A 20,214-nucleotide genomic window follows, 5' to 3' on the forward strand; every position below is an offset into this window, starting at 1 on the left:
CTTCTGGGCAGCTCGATGGTGCAGTACATAGAGCATCAGGCTGGAATGAGGAAGACCTGAGTTTGAAACTGATTTCAGATAATTCCTAGCTCTGTGCCCTTCAATAAGTCACTTGACCCTATTTGCCTCAGTTTTCTCATCTGTAAAATGAACTGAAGAAGGAAATGGCAAATCACTCCAGTATCTTTGCCAAGAAAACTCCAAATTGGGTCACAAAGAGTGAAAATGACTGAAAAATGACTGAATCCAAGTCTAATTTTCCACCCTGGTCATTCTACATTCATGAGTTGGTGCTCCTCATAGGTAAGGGCACTCCATAGCTGTTGAAGACTCCAAATATAACGGGCTGGGTGCCAGGGCTGGACCACCCCAGGAAGTCCCATGGTTTAGGGACCCATCTGCATTTTTTACTTCCAGAACAGGAGATAGAAAGAACTTGAACTTTTGGAAATATTTCCCCAAAATCCTGAAATCTCTCTGATTCCTCAGGCCACCCTTCCTCCTCCTCTAGTGACCCAAAAGAGAGTTTCCTCCTTTGCCCAGTTTGCCATCCCTCCCATAGAAGAGAATAACTCTGTTCTCCCCAGTACAAAGTTGCCTCTCTGCCCTTCCCCATACCCACTCCAGATTCTGTAGCTTTCTCCAACTCCACCCTGGCAACTCAGCATTCCCAGGGATGGCAACATCCTCACCTTGTCTGAATGAACACTGTGGCCTCTCTCCCCATCTTTCTTCTCCTCCTCCTCCTCCTCCTCCATCTTCACTGGAGTTTCTTCGCCTTCCTTCTTGGTTTCAGGTGCAATTCCCTCTTTCTCGGTGATGGGAGATCCATGGATCTCCATTCCTTCTTTGAGGACTTCACTCCCACTTTTTCCCTTTTGATAAGGGCCATCTTCCTTGCTCTCTTTGATTTGGGAACAGCTCCCCTTCTCATGATCCTTTCCCACATGGCCCTGGGACCCATACTCCTTCCCTAGCTGATTTTGGGGTCCACTTTCCCTTCCCACCTGACTTTGGGGTTCATTCTCATTCCCCACTTGGGTTTGAGATTCACTGTCCTTCCCCACCTGACTTTGGGGTTCATTTCCCTTTCCCATCTGACTCTGGGACTCACTCCTTTTTCTCCATCTGCTCAGGGACTCGCCCCATTTTTTCATTTGGATTTGGGCTCTGTCTCCCTTTCCTGCTTTGCTATGGGCCTCCTTCCCTGTCTCCACTGTGTCTTTAGGATGACCTGCCTTGCCTGGCCTGCCTTGGGACTTATCCCCTAATTCTGCTTTTGGGTGGAGTTGGCCTTCCTCCTCCGTTTGGGGTATTTGGGCTTTGACCTCCTCTGTCCCTTTTACCTCAGCCTCACTTCTCTGCTCTCCCTCTTTGGTGTGGGGCTTGGTCCCCAGCTCCTCTTTGCTCTGGGACTCACCCCCTTTTAGCCCCTTGGTCTGAGACACCTTGCCCCACTTGCTCAATTTGATTGTAGGCTTTTCACTCTTCTTGGAAGGCAAGTCCGTGGAGCCTGGGCTGCCCAGGCCTTGTGACCTCAGTTTCTCCATCTTTTCAGCTGAGGCCTCAGTAGCTGTCTGAGGGTCATGAGTGTCCCCTGGAGGTTCACCTTTCTTCTCACCCTCCAGCTCTGGAACTGAGGGTGGAGGCTTATGGGTTGGAGAGTCAACTGGGTGAGTCCTCTGCTCTGGCTTGGGCAATTCTGAATTTAGTTTGGCCACCATCAGCAGGACATCGCTGGTCTTCCGGGACCTCTTGAAGGGCTGAGGCTTTCTTGGAGGAGTCTCCATTGTGCCCTTCTCTTGAGGTTTTTCCCCATTAATGCTGCTCATTAGTACTGGCTCAGGGCTGGCCATCCCTTCACTCTCATTAGGAATGTTCGCGACAACAACATTGGGGCTGGGGGATGCTGGGTCAGGTTGGCCACCCTGGGGACTTTGTGTCCCTGAGGGGGTATGGCTTCTATTGGCAGAGCTGTCACTATTTTCTGGGACCTAGAAAAAAAAACAGCATCAGGTAGATTTTTCACTTGGACCATCCTGACAGAAGTTCTCAAACATTTTTGGCCTCTGAACCCCTTTACACTTACTTTTTAGACCCTTGGTAAGGCAGGGCACAGACTAAGCAATTGAGGTTAAGTGACTTGCCCAGGGTCACACAGCTAGGAAGTATCTGAAGCCACATTTGAACCCAGGACCTCCCATTTCTAGGCCTGTGTAAAATGAGGATAATGGCACTTAACTCATAGGGCTATTGTAAGATCAAAAGAGATTCCTGTGTGTTAAGAGCTTTGTAAATCTTGGAAGTGCACATAAATATAAGCTATTGTGATTGTTGTTGTTATCCTCAGCAACTAGGTGAGTGTCAGGCACAGAGTAGGCACTTAAGTAAAAAGCATTCATGAAGCACCTACTGTGTGCCAAGCACCATGCAGGCGCTGGAGATACAAAGATAAAGGTCAAACAAGTTCCTGTCCTCAGGTAACTTACATCGTCTTGATGGAGACCACTTGTATAAATGTTCAGTCATGTCCAACTCTGTGACTAACTGTATTGGGAGTGTTTGTAGCAAAGATACCAGATTCCTTCTCCAGCTTATTTGACAGATGAGGTTTGCCATTTTCTCCTCCAGTTCATAGTTGAGGAAACTGAGGCTAACAGAGTTAAGTGACTTGTCCAGGGTCATATAGCTAGTTTGCTATTTTATTCTCCAGTTCATTTTATAGCTGAGGAAACTGAGGCAAACAGGGTTAAGGGACTTACCCAGGGTCAAACAACTAGGTTTGCCTTTTTCTCCTCCATTTTATTTTATAAATGAGGAAACCAAGGCTAACAGAGTTAAATGACTTGTCTAGGGTCACACAGCTAGTAAGTGTCTGAGGCCAGATTTGAACTCAGGAAGATGAGTCTTCCTGACTCAAGGCCAGCACTCTATCCCTGGTACCACCCAGCTGCCCTCAGCACACCACACAGTAAGCCCTTAGGAATCCTTTATTCATTCCTTTATTGTAAGAGTCCTGGGAGGGAAGGGAAGGGGGAAATTCCAGACTCGGGGGGACAAACTTGTGGGAATGACAAGGAACAGCTAATGAGTCTGATTTGGTTGGAATGCCGAGAGCCTTGAGGGGAGCCAGACGGAGGAGCGCTGTTAGGGGTGATGTGAGAAGCCAGGCACTTGGGAGCCCCAAAGGTCTCTGAGCAGGGACTGCAAGACTTGGAAAGTCAAACCCTGCCCTCTCCCCATCCAACTCTCTCCAACTCAAGTCAGTAAACATTTATTAAGCACCTACTGTGTGCCTGGCACTGAGCTAAGGGCTGGGGATACAAGAAGAAGCAAACAGCCGTCCCCGTCCTCAGGAATGCAGCGACCAATGGCCGCAGAGTTCATCCTCCTCCTGCCTGAGAACAGGATGGCACCGAGCTGGGCTCCCGCTTGCCAGCATCCCCTTGTGCCCACCCCATCTGGACTCTGCCAGGGGAGACTTTGGCCTCCCCTAGCTGGAAACTAGCCCTGAGGCCGGGCATCTTTCCTCGTCTTCCCCAACCCGAATGGAGGCTCTTTGAAGGCAGGGACTAGGACAAATGCTTCTCGTCGCACCAACTCTGACACACGGGCTTCCTTCGTGAGCCGGGGAGGCCGTGCCGGGTCCTCTCTGCTGCAGCCCCTCCTGCGGGTGGGCAGGGCCGTGCCCGGGCGCTGGAAAGCGAGGCCAAGCCAGCACGAGCTCTGGCCAGCCTATCTAGGGATCATCCCTCTGGCCAGAGCGGCAGGTCTGTCAGCAAGGGGCCAGCCGAGAGACTTAGCACCAGGCGGGCGCAGAGGGCACGACCAGGGCTCGGGGGGAGGCACAGACGAGCCAACTCGGGCTTCCTAGAGATGAGAGCTTTCCCAAAGGGAGGGAGCACCCTCAGGAGGCGGCGGGCCACCCCCAGCAGCAGCAGCAGCCGGACTGCTTGTCAGGGACACCAGTGCCCCTCCCAGTGCTAATCCTGGGATTCTATGACTCTGGGCCTTGGAATGAGGGCCACATGATGGCTGCCCTTTTCCCTTTTGTCTTAGAATCCACACTCTGTATCAGTTCCAAGGCAAGAGCAATAGAGGCAAGGCAAAGGGAGTTAAGTGACTTATCCAGGGTCACACAGCTGGGAAGTGTCTGATACATAATCTTTCTTGAACACAAATGCCAGTGAGCACTGATAGATGGGATTCTGCCCTGAGAATTCTCTACATCCATTAAATCGTGGGTCTGGGGGGAAATAATCCCCAGCTCTAAAAGAATCCTGGGCTTTCAGTCATGAAGACATGGGCTCAAATCCTGCCCTGGACCCCAGTGAAACGTGTATCTCTAGGGTGGCCGTTTAGCCGTTCTAAGGGTCGGACAGTTCCCTAAGATTGATCTAGTAACAGTCTTTTGCACTCTTTTGCACTCTTTTGCACACTTTTGACACTGGTGAAGGGGCTTCCCACGCCAGGCATTCCCTATTGTGAAGGAATTCAGGAATCCTTCTGTACCCCCAGCAGCTGGCACCAACCCCCCCCGCCATGCCAGGCTCTTGAGGAACACCAGAACTAAATAGGAAAACAAATGGTGACTGACTGATAATTATTGACCTTTCCTGGGTGTTTCCATTTGTTTACGTGGCTATATATATATATATATATATATATATATATATATATATATATATGGGGCAGCTAGATGGCTCAATAGATAGTGCGCTGGCCTTGGAATCAAGAAAACTCATTTTCCTGAGTCAACATGCACTAGCTGTGTGACCCTGGGCAAATCACTTTGCTTTGTTTGCCTCGGTTTCCCCATTTGTCCAATGAGCTGCAAAAGGAAATGGCAAACTAGCTGTGTGACCCTGGGCAAGTCCCTTCACCTTGTTTGCCTCAGTTTCCTCATCTGTAAAATGAGATGGAGAAGGAATGGTAAACCGCTCCAGTATCCTTCACCTTGTTTGCCTCAGTTTCCTCATCTGTCCAATGAGCTGAAGAAGAAATGGCAAACCTCTCCAATATCCTTGCCAAGAAAACCCCAAATGGGGTCATAAAGACACAGACATGACAGAAACAGCCAAACCTCAACACCTTAGCAGAGAAGTGGGGGGCAAGAGAGCATGGCTGGTGACCTTTGCCCAGAGGATGACTTACTGTCTGTTCCTGGGAGCCGGCCGGTGTCTGTTTTTTCCGTCGTGCTTCCTTGGACTCCTTCTCTGTTTCCCGAACCAGTTGCCTGATGAAGCCCCCCGGAATTACAGAGAAAAGAGGAGGGGGGGAGGAGGGCGGGGGGCTCTTGTCCTCTTCCCTGATCTGTTTTAGAAAAAGAGAAGAAAGGTGGAAATCGCACTGGTGATCCGAATGACAGCCATCGCCCAAGACGGCAAAGGCCATCATGGAGCCAGGGAGAAGGGCCATTTGCGGGTCATACATGAATGAGGCCTATCCCAGAACACAGAGCAGGTGTCTCCCACAGGATGCCTGAGGATAATGGAAAACCCTGGCGAAGCTGGCCAGGCTGATGGATGCCCTTCACCTGCTCCTCATCCTCTCAGTAAACATGTGCACGAGGAAATGGAGCCGGCACTGGATCGGGAGTCATGAGAAGACACGGGTTGGAATCCCACCTTTGGAGCCCACTGGAAGAGGGACCCTGGACAAGTCAGAGCCTCTCTGAGCCTCAGTTTCATCCTCTTTAAAACAGGAACGGGCTATGTTTTAATTTTACAAAGTGATAATAGAACACTATTTATTAAATCATTTACATATGTAGAACAAACATCAAATATTCATTAAATATTAAATATTTATGATATGATGAATGCAAGGAATATTAAATATTTATTGAATGACTACTGCAATGAATGTTAAATACTCATTGAATAATTAATATATCAAATGTTCATTGAATAATTCATGTAACAAATACTAAATTATTTATTAAATAATTAATATTAAATAGGTATTGCATATTAATTAAACTAATAAGAAATACCTGTTTATAATTAATATAATTGATACTAAATATTTATTGAATATTAATAGAACTAATAAGGAATATGTATATACAATTAATGCAATGGGATATATTTATTGAATATTAATGAAATGAATAAAATATTGATAATTAATGTTATTTATATAAATATGTATTAAATATGAATGAAGTGAATAAGAAATATTCATAATTCAAGTGAGTGCTATTAAATATGTGTGGATATTAATGACATGCATAAGAAATATTTAAAATAAATGTAAGTGATATTAAATTTTTATTGAATATTAATGAAAATAATAAGAAATATGTCTAATTAATGGGACTGATATTAAAGATTTGTTGGATATTAATGAAACTAATAAGAAATATTTAGAATTAATATGATTGTTATTAAGTATCTGTTGAATATTAATGAAACTAATAAAAATATTTGTAATTAATGTGATTTATATTAAATATGTCTTGAATAGTAATTAAGCTAATAATAAATATTTATAATTCATGTGAGTGCTATTAAAGATTTATTGATATGAATGAAACTAATAAGAAATATTTAGAATTAATATGATTGGTATTAAGTATCTGTTGAATATTAATGAAACTAATAAAATATTCATAATTAATGTGATTTATATTAAATATGTATTGAATATTAATGAAGCTAATAAGAAATATTTATAATTCATGTGAGTGCTATCAAATATTTGTTGGATATTAATGAAACTAATAAGTATTTATAATAAATGTAAGTGATATTAAATGTTTATTGAATATTGATGAAAATAATAAGAAATATATAATTAATGGGGTTGATATTAAAGATTTGTTGGATATTAATGAAACTAATAAGAAATCTTTAGAATCAATATGATTGGTATTAAATATCTGTTGAATATTGATGAAACTAATACTAAATATTTATAATTAATGTGATATTAAATATTTGTTGGATATTAATGAAACTAATAAGAAACATTTCTTTAATAATTACTATAACAAATTCTATGCAAAAAGATATTAATGTAAAATACCAAATATTGAATACTTAATGTAAAATATTAAATATGTATTAATGTCACGAATATTTGATAGGTATTGAATGATTAATTCAATAAATATTAAATCTTTATTAAACAATATAACATGTTTCTTGAATAAGTAATGTAACACATGCTAACTATTAAATAGTTAATTTGATTAATATTGAATATTATTATTTATTGAATAATTGATGCAACAAATGTATACTTTTTACTGAATAATCAACATAACCAATATTAAGTGTTTATTAAACCGTGTGTAATAAATATTAAATATTTATTGAATGATTTTTCCTGTTTATATTATAATAAAGTATTTAATTTCTAAACAATCATTTAACTTCAGTGAGAATAGAATCTACCTCGTGGGGTTATTCAGTTTCAGAGCTGAAAAGGAATTTAGAGGCTCTCCTAGTCCATTTCCCCGTTTTACAGGGGAGGAAACTGAGGCGCTAGTGAGTGGCGTGCCTTTGTTCTCCAGACTGAGCTCTCTGGGCCCAGCGTGGCTAAACAGAAAGCCCCTTGCTGACCTCAAAGGACAAAAGGAAACATGGGCCAGGACTAATCCTGTATCCCAATGGATGGTGGAGATCTTGGGAAAGTGGACGTTAGTTCTGGGAGCAGCCATCGGACCTGCGGGGTTCTTGAGGTTCTTACCTAACACAACATGGAATATCAGAGCAAGAGACTGTCTGATCTCCAATCCCTCGCTTTAGAAATGGGGAAACTGAGGGCCACAGAGACGTCTTGCCAGAAGTGGCACAGTTAGGGCATGGTCTGTTGGATTTGAGCCTTCTGGGGCAGGATTTGAACCCAAGTCATACGGCTCCAGAACCAGTGCTTGTCTCTCCTGGATAGGCCAGGCTGGTCATGGAGGGGGGCTGAGAATCCCCTCGGAGAGGGCGCCGCAAGCAGAGATGCTATAGAGGGAGCCCGAAGTGAGGGCAGAGAGGCAACAAGGAGGAGGGCACAGCGAGTTCCTGATTGTTCATGGTGACAAGAGGCAGGAATAACTAAGACTGAATGTAGCTAATCACAATAATAACTAATAACAAGCCTAAAAATAACTCTTAAAAGTCACCATTTTCATCATGTTTCCACCTGCCTCCCCACGACTGCCCCCTCCCCAGCAGATGCTTTCAGCAAAGCTGCTGCCGGCAGTGGGTGCGTCTGAGGAGGGGCAGCCTGGGATGGTGATGAGAGAAGGGGAGGAATCAGGAAAACAGGTCTGAGTCCAAACCCTGCTTCTGACACTTAGCCGAATGACCCTGGGCAAGTCATTTCCTTTCCAGAAGCCTCCATTTCCTCATTTGTAAAATTCAGCTAAGGCTGAGATAAGGTAAGTGGGTTGCCCAGGGGCCCACAGTATGGGTGACAGGTGACTCCCTGACTCCAAGGCCAGCCCCATATTCCACTGGCTCTCAGTGACTCTTATTAGGATGCTCAGCATCATCTTTGGACTCATTTCTTATTCCATTCCTTCCTAGGAAGTAGTAACGGGAAAGCAAAGGACAGAGAGACGTCTGGGCAGCCAGAGGAGCTGCAGAGGTCCTCCCTGGCCCAGCAGGCTGGCTTGTGTCCAGGGACACAGACATGGCCGCAGGGGGAGGGGCAAGTAGGAAGCACATCCTTCCCGTCATCATGGGGCACCTTTGGGCCCATCCCTGGACCCAGAGGGACAGAGACAAGCGGGCTCTGCGGCAGGGCTGGAGGGACCCCGGCTGGAGGCACAGACCCCGGGCAGGGCGACACTTCCCTTTTGTTCCCACAGGGCGAGGCGTGATGAAATGGCCATGGTGGCGCGGCGAGCTGATGAGCTGAGCTGAGATGGGATGAGCTGAGATGGGATGAGCTGAGATGAGGTGGGATGAGATGAGACTCCACACGAGACACAACACGCAATGAGGCTTTATGGACACAGAGGAGACATCGAGCACACGGCCTAGGACTGGACGCACACTGAGACCACAGCGAGGGAGAGAAGAGACACGTCATTAGTGAGGCGGCAGAAGGGCTCTGTGAGCCGGTCCCGCCATTCTGGTAACCAATATGGAGCCCTGCCCAGAGGGCCACCAAGCGGGCAGAGCCTCCGGGGCTCCAGCCCGACACTGGGCGAGGGAAGGGCCCGCGACTGCCAAGAGACTGACGGCGGCAAAGACCTGGAACCGGGGGGGCCCCATCGTCCGGGGAAGGACCAGCCGAGCCCTGGTGTCCCCCCGGGACGGAGTCACCACCCACAAAAGTCCGGAAAGACCTCCATGAACTGAGGCCAAGTGAAGCGAGGAGAGCCAGGAGAGCCTTGTGCATGGCATCCGCTGGAAGGGCGGAACTGTTACCCACAAGGCAAGGATCCAGGACAGCTCCAAGGGGCTCCACCACCACAGAAGCGCGCCATCTTTCCCTTTACTTCCTCCACAAATGTTTCTCTATGGAAGCATCTGGGTCTTCTTTATCAAACCATTTCCACGATGAACGTGGAAATGTGTATTATATGAGAGTACATGTGCAACCTTTATCATATGACCAGTAATCTTGTGTTCTAGCCCAGCTCCCTCATGTCTCTCTCCCCTCTCTCCTTCTCTCTCTCTCCTTCCCTCTCCCTCTCCTCTCTCCCCTCTGTCTTCTCTCCCCTCTCTCCTTCTCTCCCCTCTCTCCTTCTCTCTCTCTCTCCCTCTCTCTCTCTCCCTCTCTCTTCCTCTCCCTCTCCTCTCTCCTTCTTCTCTCTCTTCCTCTCCCTCTCCTCTCTCCCTTCTGTCTTCTCTCTCCTCTCTCCTTCTCTCTCTCCCTCTCCTCTCTCCCCTCTCTCCTTCTCTCTCTCTCCTCTCTCCTTCTCTCTCTCCCTCTCCTCTCTCCCCTCTCTCCTTCTCTCTCTCTTCTCTCTCCTCTCTCTTCCTCTCCCTCTCCTCTCTCCCTTCTGTCTTCTCTCTCCTCTCTCCTTCTCTCTCTCCCTCTCCTCTCTCCCCTCTCTCCTTCTGTCTCTCTCCTTTTCTCTCTCCTTCTCTCTCTCTTCCTCTCCCTCTCCTCTCTCCCCTCTCTCCTCTCTCCTCTCTCCTTCTCTCTCTCTCTCCTTCTCTCTCTCCCTGTCTGTCTCTGTCTCCCTCTGTCTCTCTGCCTCTCCCTGTCTCTTCCTATGTCTTTGTCTCTATCTCCCTCCCTCCCTCCCTCTCTCTCCCTCTGTCTCTCTGACTCTCTTCCTGTCTTTCTTTGTATCTATCTCCCTCCCTCCCTCTCTCTCTCTGACTCTGTCTCTGTCTCTCTCTCTCTCCCTCTGTCTCTCTCCCTGTCTCTCTCTCTCTTTATCTCAATTTCCCTCCTTCCCTCTTTTCCTCCCTCCCTCTCTCTCTCCCTCTCTCTCTGTCTATCTGTCTGTCTCCTTCTGTCCCTCTCCCTCTGTCTCTCTCCGTCTCTTTCTCTCTCTTTGTCTCTGTCTTCCTCCCCCCTCATTCTCTCTGTCTCCCTCTCTCTCTCTTTCTCTCTCCCTCCCTCTCCCTGTCTCTCTCCCTCTGTCTCTGTCTCTCTCTGTCTCTCTGTCTGTCTCTGTCTCTCCATCTGTCTCTCTCCCTCCCCCCCCATCACCACTTTTTTATCTCTGACTGCCTAATTCTATCTAGTTCCTGCCTAAATACTTTCCCTCCTCCCCAAACCCTCAGTGGCTCACAACTCACATGAGGTAGTCAAAAGCCTTTCATGGCTGGCCCTTTGAAAGAAAATAGCTTGAGTGCTTTGGAATTTGAACCACCTACTTTGTGCCAAAGTCCTGAGGATGGACACAAAGTCCCAGCCCACAAGGCACTTACTTTCTAATGAATGTGGGAGGGGGTTAGAGAAAGTAGGAAAGGACCACAGGTAAAATTAATATATGTCGAGGGAACTTGAGGATGGAGGCAAAGAGAAGGAATCTAAAGGTTCTGAGAGGTGGCATTAACAAGAGGGGGTACTCCAGGAAGGGGCATGGTTTATGGAAATGCATGGAGGCTGGAGATAGCAGGCAGAGTTCACGTAACCGGTAATTGTCAATTTGGAGCAAAATAAAAAATGTGTGAAGGTCAGTAATGTGAAATAAGTCTGGAAAGAGCAGTAGGAACCAAAATCTGAGGAGTCTTGAATGCCAGACTGAGGAATTTGTATCCTGGAGGTAATAGGGAGCCATTGAAACTTCTTGATAAAATAGCTATATTATTATTTTTTTAATGTCATAGCTAACATTTATATAGTGCCTAGGACAGTGAGGTGGTGTCACAGTGCATAGAATGCTGGGTCTAGAATCAGGAAGAATGCTTTTCCTGAGTTCAACTCAGACACTGACTAACTGTATGATCCTGGGCAGGTCACTTGACCCTGTTTGCCTCAGTTTCCTCATCTGTCAAATGAGTCAAAGAAATGTCAAAACACTCCAGTATCTTTGACCAGAAAACCCCAAACGGGGCCATGGAGAGTTAGAGATGACTGAAAACACGTTGAATATATAAAGCCTACTATGTGCCAGGGACTGGGCTAAGCATTTTACAGTTAGTGTCTCGTTTGAGCTGGGGTGCCCTTATTATCCCCATAAGGAAAGGAACGAACAGAAGTTAAGTGACTTGCCCAAGGTCACATAGCTGCCTCCCCAGAATGTGCTATTAGCCCGATGCCGGGCACTCAGCGGGGGCTCAAGAAATGCTCTTTGGTTCATTGAGCTAACAAAGGAAGCCCAGATGTTGACTTGGAATTTTCTGGAGGGCCGCTAGGCGGCGCCTCGGGCCCAACAAACACAAACTTGCCCGGAACTCGCTAGGAAAACAAGTCTGGGGAAAAGCCAGCTCTAGCGGGGAAGTCCGAGCTCTGGAGCTCCTGCCCCGGGGGGGGGGGGGGGCGCGAGGGGAGAGGAAGCGCAGGAAGGCGCATCCCTCGGGCTTTACTAGAGGCCGCCTCCATGAGTCACGGGCGGAATGAGGCCCGTGACGCCCCTGGGGGAGGCACGCACAGGTTATGAATAGATGGTGACGGGCAGAGCTCGCCGCGCCCCCTCTCGTCTTCCATCCGCCTGGGCCAAGATGCCATCCCGCTTCCCCAGAGCCGCCCTGGACTGCGACGTCCCCGGAGCGCCCCACGGCCTGCAAAGTAGTGAGATGGTCGGCTCGGCGGCGGCTCCAAGCGTGGGGCAGCCGGCTTCCTCTCCCGCTCCCCATGCCCCACCCCCACCCTCCTGAGACTGAGCTCAGCAGGGACGGGACGGGGTTCCCCTGGACTCAGTCCACTGGGACGGGGGCGAAGGTGAAGGACCCGGGGCCAGATTCCATCCTGGGCAGCGCTGCGCCGCCCACCGCCAACCGGGCCGAGCTGTTACCGAGAAGAACGTTTGGGGAGATCCAGTCCCCCAGCACCCCTTGCTCAAAAACCTTCCCTGGCTCCCTATTACCTCTTACAAAGTGAGGTACCAACTGTGCTGGCTGACTTTTTTTTTTAATCCTCACCTCCCATCTTAGAATTGATTCTGTGTATTGGTTCCAAGGCAGAATAGCGGTAAGAGCTAAGCAGTGGGGTGAAGTGACTTGCCCAGGGTCACACAGCTAGGAAGTCAAATTATAACCCAGGATCCTTATTGGCCTGTTCCTCTCTCTATATATATATACATATATGTAAATATATATACACATATATATACATATATATTTAATGAAACTAATAAATATTTATAATTAATGTCATTTATGTGTATATATATATATATATATATATATATTCACATTCAAATGCATGCTCCTTGCAGGCAGGGACTTTTATTTCAGTCTTTGGGGCCCTCCCAGAGTTCCTAGAACAGCCAGTTGCTGCTCTGTCCCATTCTTCCTGACCCCATTTGGGCTTTTCTTGGCAAAGATACTGGAGTGGTTGGCCATTTCCTTCTGCAGCATATTTTACAGATGAGGAAACTGAGGCTGACAACGTTGAGTGACTTGTCCAGGATCACATAGCTAAGATACCAGAAGAGTTGGCCATTTCCTTTCTCCAGCTCATTTTACAGATGAGGAAACTGAGGCTGACAGGGTTGAGTGGCTTGCTCAAGGTCACAAAGCTAGTAAGTATCTAAGGCTGGATTTGAACTCAGGAAGATAAGTCTTTCTGATGTCAGGTCCAGCACTCCACCCTCTGGGCCACCCACCTGACCCAGGGGCTCAGTAAATGCTGATCAGTTGGCTGGCGGCCTCCATCTATACTACACAGCAAAGAGCCCTAACATGGGCAGGGCCACACCCAAAGAGTTTTCCCTTTGTCTGTCTTCATGGAATCAGGAAGAAATATGGAAGAGGTCAAGCCAGGCGTTCTCCAGCCTGCAGGTCTGCCAGGGAAACAGTAAGGCAGCAGGAGGCTGGCTGGCTGCTTGGAGCAGACGTCCTGTTAATGGACAACAGAAAGAAAACAATGAGGTGGCCAGGTGGATGAGTGGATCTCAATGGATAGTGCAGGAGCCTCGGGGCAGGAAGGCTCATCTTTCTAAGCTCAAATAGTCACTTAACCCTGTTTGCCTCAGTAGAGAGAGAGGAGAGGTCCTGGGCTCAAATCCAGCCTCTGACATTTCCTAGTTTTGTGACCCTGGACAAGTCACTTAACTCCCTCTGCCTAACCCTTACCTCTCTTTTGCCTTGGAACCAAAACATAGCATTGATTCTAAAACAAAAGATAATGGGGGGAGGGGGAGATAGACAGACAGAGGGAGGGGAAGAAAGAGAGACAAAGAGAAAGAGACAGGAAGAAGAGAGAGAGAGAGAGAGAGAGAGAGAGAGAGAGAGAGAGAGAGAGAGAGAGAGAGAGAGAGAGAGAGAGAGAGAGAGAGAGAGAGAGAGAAGGGGAGGGGAGGGGAGAGGAGAGGGAGAGGGAGAGGAGGGGAGGGGAGGGGAGGGGAGGGGAGGGGAGGGGAGAGGGAGAGGGAGAGGGAGAGGAAGGGAGGGGAGGGGAGGGGAGGGGAGCGGAGAGGAGAGGAGAGGAGAGGAGAGGAGAGGAGAGGAGAGGAGAGGAGAGGAGAGGAGAGGAGAGGAGAGGAGAGGAGAGGAGAGGAGAGGAGAGGAGAGGAGAGGAGAGGAGAGGAGAGGAGAGGAGAGAAAAAAGAGAGAAGAGAGGAGAGACAGAAAGGAGAGAGAGAGAGAGAGAGAGAGAGAGAGAGAGAGAGAGAGAGAGAGAGAGAGAGAGAGAGAGAGAGAGAGAGAGAGAGAGAGGAGGAAAAAAGAGAAGAGAGAGGGAGAGACACAGAGACAGAGAGGGACACCAAGAGAAAGAGAGAGGGAGAGTGAAGGAAAGAGAGAGACAGAGAGACAAAGAGAGAGACAGAGACACTGAGAGAGACAAAGAGAGAGACAGAGACACTGAGAGAGACAAAGAGAGTTGGAGAGGGGGAAGAGAGAGACAGAGAATGGTTTTAGCAGCAGAAATGTGAGAGCAACGACCATTAAGAGGGATCACTTTCACCAAACAGATCACAAAAGCCTAAATCCCTGCCCTTAGTAAAAAGATGGAGGTTTTATGGGGATAGAATGTCCTGAGTGCCTTTCAGGAAAGGGGGGCAGCCAGTCCAATGGGGGAATGTTGTACATGATCAAATTAGGAGATTAATGCTCTGGAGTCCGAGAGACTGGGTTCAGATCCTGCTTCTGAAGCATATTTCTTGTATGACCTTGGAAAGTCACCTATTCCTCCCTCTAGACCTCAGTTTCCTCAAATGTCAATTGAAGAGATTAGTCTACGTGGCTTCTGAGGCAATATCTAACTCATTTGTAATATTATCTAATTTGGACAATAGAATAGGAGGCTAGTTATTTAGCATTGGACTGGGCTGAATTTTATTCCCATTCCTCTTTCTGGGTATACTTAGACAAAACGTACAATCTCCCTGAGCCTCCATTTTTCCATCTTTAAAATGGGGGGGGTAGTGAATGGATGGCACAGTGGATAGAGCCCAGGGCCTGAGGGCAGGAAGTTTCATCTTTCTAAGTTCAAATCTGGCCTTACTTATTAGCTATGTGACCCTGGGCAAGTCACTTCACCTGTTGGCCTCAGTTTCCTCATCTGTAAAATGACATGGAGAAGGAAATGGCAGACCATTCCAATATCTTTACCAAGGAAACCCTAAATGGGGTCACCAAGAGTCAGGCACAACTGGTAGATAATGGAACAACAAGAAAAAGTGAATGGGTTAAAGTATTTGCCATTTCATCCAATGAGAGACCCGCCACATGGATGGGGAACTTTTTCCTCTAACTAATTTTGTTTTGTATCAATGTATCTATAGCTATATGAGAGAGAGAGAGACAGAGACAGAGATAGATAGAGACAGAGACAGAGAGAACGACAGAGAGAGAGAAACAAAGACAAAGAGAAGAAAGAAGCAAAGAAAAGAGAGGAGAGAAACACAGACAGGCAAACAGAGACAAGGAAAGGAGAGAGGAGAGAGACAGAAATATACACAGAGACAGATAGAGAGACAGAAAAAGAGACACAGAGAGAGGGGAAGAGAGACAGAGACATACAGAGAGAAGAGGAGGATGAGGATGAGAGAGAGAAAGAGAAAATGACAGAGAGAGAATGACAGAGAGAAAGAGAGAGAGACAGAGGAGAGAGAAGCAAAGAAAGAAGAGAGAGGAGAGAGAGAAACAGACAGAGACTGGGAAAGAGAGAGAAAGTACAGGAATAGAGACAGAGAAAGAGAGAGAGGATAGAGAAAGAGACAAAGAAAGAAGAGATAGGAGAGAGAAACACATAGACAGACAGACAGAGATAAGGAGAGAGGAAAGAGACAGAAATACACAGAGACAGAGATAGAAAGACAGAGAAAGCCAGAGAGGAGAGACAGAGACATACAGAGAGAAGAGGAGGATGAGAGAGAGAAAAAGAGAGAGAAGGAGGGAGAGAAGGAGTTTCTCTATGGGCAACATTAAATGATGGCTTACCTCAAATATAGGATCAGAAATGAAGAGCTCAAAGAGCCATTAGAGATCAGTTAGTTCAACATCCCCATTTTACTGAGGAGGAAACAGACTCCCAAGGGTTCAGCATCTTTCACAAGGTCTCAGGTAGGAAGGGGCAGGCTGAGATTCTAACCTGGGTCCTCAGACTCCAAACCTCATCCATCCATCCATCCAGAAGGACCTGTCACAAAAGCTTTGCCCTTTGACATTCCTGAAGCTCCAGGAGGGAGAATTGGGCAGTGAGGGCTTAATCACGCCTTTCTGGCTCCCAGAGAGCCCTTTCCCACCAGCCTGAGGCTTTCCCTTCACATAGAGAAACGTCAGGAAACCTACATAACGTGAATTAGAGTGAAACAAATCCCCCAAATGCTTCCAAGGGAGTCAGCCCTGTAGGCTGCGAAGGGAGTGAATTTCTGATAGTCTGACCGTTGTGGATGTGTGTAAGAGCTCTCTGACCTGCCTAGGAGACCCCTGAACTAGCTCCCAGGCTGAGAGAGGCTCTTGAGATGACAATTCTCTTGAGCTGAGCTGCCTATATTCAAAAGAGAATTGAGTCTTAACCCTTCCTCTGTTCTGCCAACCTTTGAGAGAAGAAAGAAGAAGAAGGCAGCTGGGTCGCTCAGTGGCTAGAGATCCAGGTCTAGAGATGGGAGGTCCTGGGTTCAAATCTGAACTCACACTCTCCCTGACTGTGTGCCCCTGGGCAAGTCACTTGACCCCCATTGCCTAACCCTTACTGCTCTTCAGCCTTGGAACCGATGCATAATATTGATTCTAAGGCAGCAGATAGGGGTTTAAAATAGAAGAAAAAGAAAGAAACCTTCCCTCAGGAATCTGAACTCAAGCTTGTTGAGATGGAAGCTGGAATTTACAATTAAATTAAAATTCTAGGCTGGAAGCCAGAAGACCTACGTCCTAGATCTGCCTCTCTTACCAGCTCTGTCTAGTCTTAGCCACGTCATTTAGGATCATGAATTCTTGGGAACCTCAGAGCTGGACGAGGCAATCACAGAATCTCTGAATGGGAGGGGACTGCAGGGGCCACCTCATCCAACCCCTCCATTTTACAGATGAGGAAACTGAGGCTCACAGAGGCTGAGTGCCTTGGTCAAAGTCATGCAGGTAGGAAGTTATCATGATGGCACCTCCCAAGTCTAAACCATCTCACTTCCTCTCACTGACCTCTCCATGGCATGGTTGTGAGACCTTTTCTGGGTGCTGATGTTCTTCTTAAAATGTGGCATCCAGAAGAAAACAATATATTCTGGAGGGAGGCTGGCAAAAGCAGCGGGACCATCCTTTCCCTGAAGCTAGACTCTTCCGATGCCCCATTAGCTCTTCGATAATCACCTAAACTGCCTAAAAGACCATTACAAGCAGTCATCGCCCACCTCTCCAGCAATGAGGGACGCCCTCTCTGGGCCGTCTAGTCTATTATACTCTCTGGGCCTCAGTTCTCTCTTCTGGGAAATGGAGGATGTGGGAGAAGATGAGTTCTAAGACCCCTTCCAATGGTTCCAATGGCTCTGGCATCCAATGGTTCCCAAGCCAAGAGAGAGTGGGACAGTCTCCCCAAATTCTCCCAAACAATGAAAAGAAATCCTTTTCCATCTAAAAAGTAAAATAAATGCCTCTTCCGGGGTACATGATGGGGGAGCCTTGTGAAACCACAAGAATAACGACGGCCCAAAATGGCAGCACAGTTGGTTGGCTGGTTAAGAGTTCATGAGTTCAGTCCACTGAATGTGGTTTTTGTTTTTGTTTTTTGTCTGTCCATGCCAAATGGGTCACTTTTTTAATTTTAAACCCTCACCTTCTGTCTTACAATCAGTACTGTGTATTGGTCCCAAGGCAGAAGAGTGGTAAGGGCTGGGCAATGGGGGTTAAGTGACTTACCCAGAGTCATACAGCTAGGGTTTGTTTTTTTTTAATCTTTACCTCCCATCTTGTACTCAATACTGTGTATGGTCCCAAGGCAAAAGAGTGGTAAGGGCTGGGCAATGGGGGTTAAGTGACTTGCCCAGGGTCACACAGCTGGGAAGTGTCTGAGGCCAAATTGGAACCCAGGACCTCCCATCTCTAGGTCTCGCTCTCCATCCACTGAGCTACCCAGCTGCCCCCGGTCACTTGTTTCACAGAAGTAACTGAATTGGGAATTCAGTGGAGTGGTTGTCTCAGGCCCAGTCTCTTGTGGGTAGGCCAAGGACATCCCCTCAAGCGTCAGCCCATCTGGACTGCACTCAAAATGCCACAGGAGCACATGGAGGAATCTCCTGGTCCCATCTGCAGCTTGTAAGGTCTGCTCTGCCCTCGTCAGACCCTAAAAGGGAGCATCACATCCAGTTTGGGTCATCGAGGCTTAAAAAAGGATGAAGTGAGCCACGGGGAGTGTCCTTCCGGGCGTCCACAAAAGCCCTGGCGAGAGGGAGAAGCCCCCCAGGAGGAGCGACCCAGCTTAGATGCGGGCCACGACTCAGCGTTCTGGATCCCTGATCCGGCGTGTTTGTCCTCATGACATCCTACAGAAGATTCAAGAGAATTCGCAGGGGCAAAGAGAAGGAAGCGACGCAGGCTGAGGGCGCGAGAAGTCTAGCCACGCCGAGATCTACGAGAAGGGAGCCACTCACCGGCCAGCCTGGACAGTGTAGACCAAAGTCAGAGGCAGGACCGAGACCCCATGAGGCCTCCTGACGCAATTAAGTGCCCACCGCAAACCAGGCACTAGAGATACAGAAACCAAAAAATGAAACTGTCACGTCCTGGAGGACCTTCTATTCTACTGGGAAGGAGAACCCACCAGAATAAGAATAACAACAACAATAGTAATAGTAATAATAATAGCTAGCATTGATAGAACACATTTTGGTCTGCAAACACTTTACAAATATCTCATTCCATGTCCACTAGAATCATGGGAGGTTGATGAGCATATTATTCCCATTTTACAGAAGGGGAAACTGAGGTCGAAGTTAAATGACTAGCTCAGGGTCACACCCCTAGTAAATGTCTGAGACTGGATTTGAACTCGGGTCTTCCTGAGTCCAGATATATACATGTGCTCATGTGTAGATCACACACGTGTGTGTACACATATATACATATATGTGCGAGTTCAGGTCTTTTAGTCCAGATATAAACATATATGTGCGTGTACAATATGCATACATTGTATGTATCTATGTTCACATATAAATGCATGTATGTGTGTTTATATTTATGATTGTGTATATATGTGCATGTATGTGTAAAAACTCAGGTGTTCCTGAGTTATGGTGTGTACATATGTGTTATGTGTATGTATGTGTGTGTGCATAGGCATGTCATCTTCCTCTGCTGAGCTGAGTTCAAATTGTACCACAGATACTGGCTGAGTGGATACCAATGTGGATATGAATGGCTATATTAGGAAAGATTAAAGTGCCTGAAAAGCATGACTTTTATTACAGTATATTAGAAAATTAGATTATATGAATCCAGTATATTAGAAAATAGAACTTCAAAGACCTGGGAGGAGGGTTAGAGTGGCCATAGCAGAGGGAATCAGGGCAGGCTGCCTGGAGGAGGTGGCCAAGGGGAGGAAGGAGAGGGCTCTGGGCAGGGGCAATGCGGCCCGTGCCTACATTCCCTCACTGGACGTCGCAGGACTAAGTAGCTCACAGGGACCCTCCAGATCCTGTGAGGTCACCATGGCCCTCCTGGGCCACTCAGGCCGCCGCAGCCTTCACCTCTCACTCTCAAACTCAGGGCTGTCAGTCGGGCTCTTCCAAATGACGCCCCAAACCCTCCCGGGTGGGCCCGGCTGCCCTCACTTTGTGGCTGTTCATTTGTTCAAGATTATTCATTTTATTGGTGTTTTCCTCTACCCTCATTTGCAAGAATGGCTCTCCGCTCCCCCTCCCCTCCCCTCCCCCCCTCCCCAGCCCCCTTCCAACCAAGATTTACAAACGGATAGAAAAGAAACCCAGAAACCACAAACACACACCACAACAGACACAAACACGCCGCACAACCATTCCAGAAACACACAGTCTGCACACACGCACACACAAACACGTCCTACACACACTTCACCCCGAAACGAGGCGGGGTGTCTCCTGGGGAAAGTGAGAGAACACACACTCACGCACACACACACACACGCACACACGCACACAGGCACACTCACACAGACACGCGCGCGCCCCCCCCCCCATTTTCCCTGCCGCCCTCTGGCCCCCCTTGGCCCCCAGGGCTCTCCTCG

At 47.5% G+C, this 20,214-nt stretch overlaps 1 protein-coding gene across 1 annotated transcript in view; it reads right to left on the minus strand.

Annotated features, from left to right (window-relative positions):
• The window catches only part of LOC130453547 (unconventional myosin-XVIIIb-like), a 97,840-nt gene extending 92,053 nt beyond the window's left edge, over positions 1 to 5,787 (minus strand). The window contains exons 1-2 of the mRNA XM_056821571.1: positions 5,155 to 5,787; positions 693 to 1,994 (exon numbers count right to left, since the gene is read on the minus strand). Coding sequence (XP_056677549.1) covers positions 693 to 1,994; positions 5,155 to 5,433 — 1,581 coding nt within the window. The 5' untranslated portion in view covers positions 5,434 to 5,787. The remainder of the gene's footprint in view (positions 1 to 692; positions 1,995 to 5,154) is intronic.
• Positions 5,788 to 20,214: the final 14,427 nt, after the last annotated feature.

The sequence above is a fragment of the Monodelphis domestica genome, chromosome 3 (genome assembly GCF_027887165.1).
Source record: "Monodelphis domestica isolate mMonDom1 chromosome 3, mMonDom1.pri, whole genome shotgun sequence".
Classification (NCBI taxonomy): domain Eukaryota; kingdom Metazoa; phylum Chordata; class Mammalia; order Didelphimorphia; family Didelphidae; genus Monodelphis; species Monodelphis domestica.